The sequence below is a fragment of the Charadrius vociferus genome, unplaced genomic scaffold (genome assembly GCF_000708025.1).
Source record: "Charadrius vociferus isolate BGI_N301 unplaced genomic scaffold, ASM70802v2 scaffold259, whole genome shotgun sequence".
Taxonomy (NCBI): domain Eukaryota; kingdom Metazoa; phylum Chordata; class Aves; order Charadriiformes; family Charadriidae; genus Charadrius; species Charadrius vociferus.
The window spans coordinates 3,742,640-3,743,708 of NW_009661368.1; the positions used below are offsets into that span (position 1 = coordinate 3,742,640).

A 1,069-nucleotide genomic window follows, 5' to 3' on the forward strand; every position below is an offset into this window, starting at 1 on the left:
AGTGCCCCCCCCATCTGCCCAGTGTGTCCCAGCTGCAGCCTCTCCCCACACCCCCACCTCTCCCCAGGCTGCCCTGCCCCAGCCTGTTCCTGGGGGCTGCTCCCGGGGGGCTGCTGGGGTCCCCCCCACACCTGCCCCCCACAGCCCCATGACACTCACTTGTCGCGCAGGACGACCCCCTCAATACATGCCCCAAAGAGGACAACGGAGCTGATATCTGCCAGGCGGTCAAGGAGAGCCAGGAGGATGTGGTGTCCCACTCACCCACCCCCTGGGACCCCCAGCCCAGCCCGGTGAGGCACCCGAATGGGTCTGCCCCACACAGCAAGCCCACCTGCCCTCAGCCCCACAGCTCAGGCTCAGGTGAGCCCTGAAGGATACAGACCGCAGAGGTGGTGGCGATGGCCAGGATGGTGCCCGTGGGAATGGACTTCTGGGCATCCCGCAGGTCTCCGGAACGGTTGGAGCCAGCCATGATGCCTGGGAAAAAAGGGGACAGTGCCACAGCGGGCAGAGCCACAGCCCTCGTCCATCCCAGCCGGCAGGACAGCTCGCACCGGGCACCAGCTTGGTGGCACGCCAGGACAGGGAGCAGCCACCTAGCACCCAAAAACCCCCCCAGAGCCGCAGTCTGACGCCATTCAAGGATTAGGCTCAAAACGCTCTTAAGTGACTTGTCTCATTAGCCCTTAATTAGCTCAAGCAGGGATGGTGACTGCAGCAGTGACAGGGATAGAGTCCGGCCCCGGCGCTGCTCTGGGAAGGCAGGAGGCCAGGCTGGGACATGGCTGACACCGGCAAGTCCAGCACAGCCCGAGGGATGAGGGATGACCTGCGCTCTGCTGCTGCAGCGGCCAGGGCAGTTGTCCCACCAGGTCCGGCAGGGCAGGACCCCGTGGCCAGGACGTGGCCACCTGTAGCTCTGCCGGCATCTCTGAGGGGACACGTACCACGCAAAAACCGGGACCTGCCGGTAAGCGGGCACCGTGTGGGAGGGTGCCGGGCACCGTGTGCCAAGTGGCATCGCAGGGCCCATCCGGGGCTGGACCCCGCCAGTGATTTTTACGCC

General features: G+C 65.8%; 1 protein-coding gene across 1 annotated transcript in view; it reads right to left on the reverse strand.

The window, feature by feature from the left end:
* SLC12A5 (solute carrier family 12 (potassium/chloride transporter), member 5) overlaps positions 1-1,069 on the reverse strand; it is a 13,964-nt gene that overhangs the window by 6,896 nt on the left and 5,999 nt on the right. Inside the window, 2 exon segments of the mRNA XM_009893513.1 lie at positions 160-217; positions 382-480. Coding sequence (XP_009891815.1) covers positions 160-217; positions 382-480 — 157 coding nt within the window.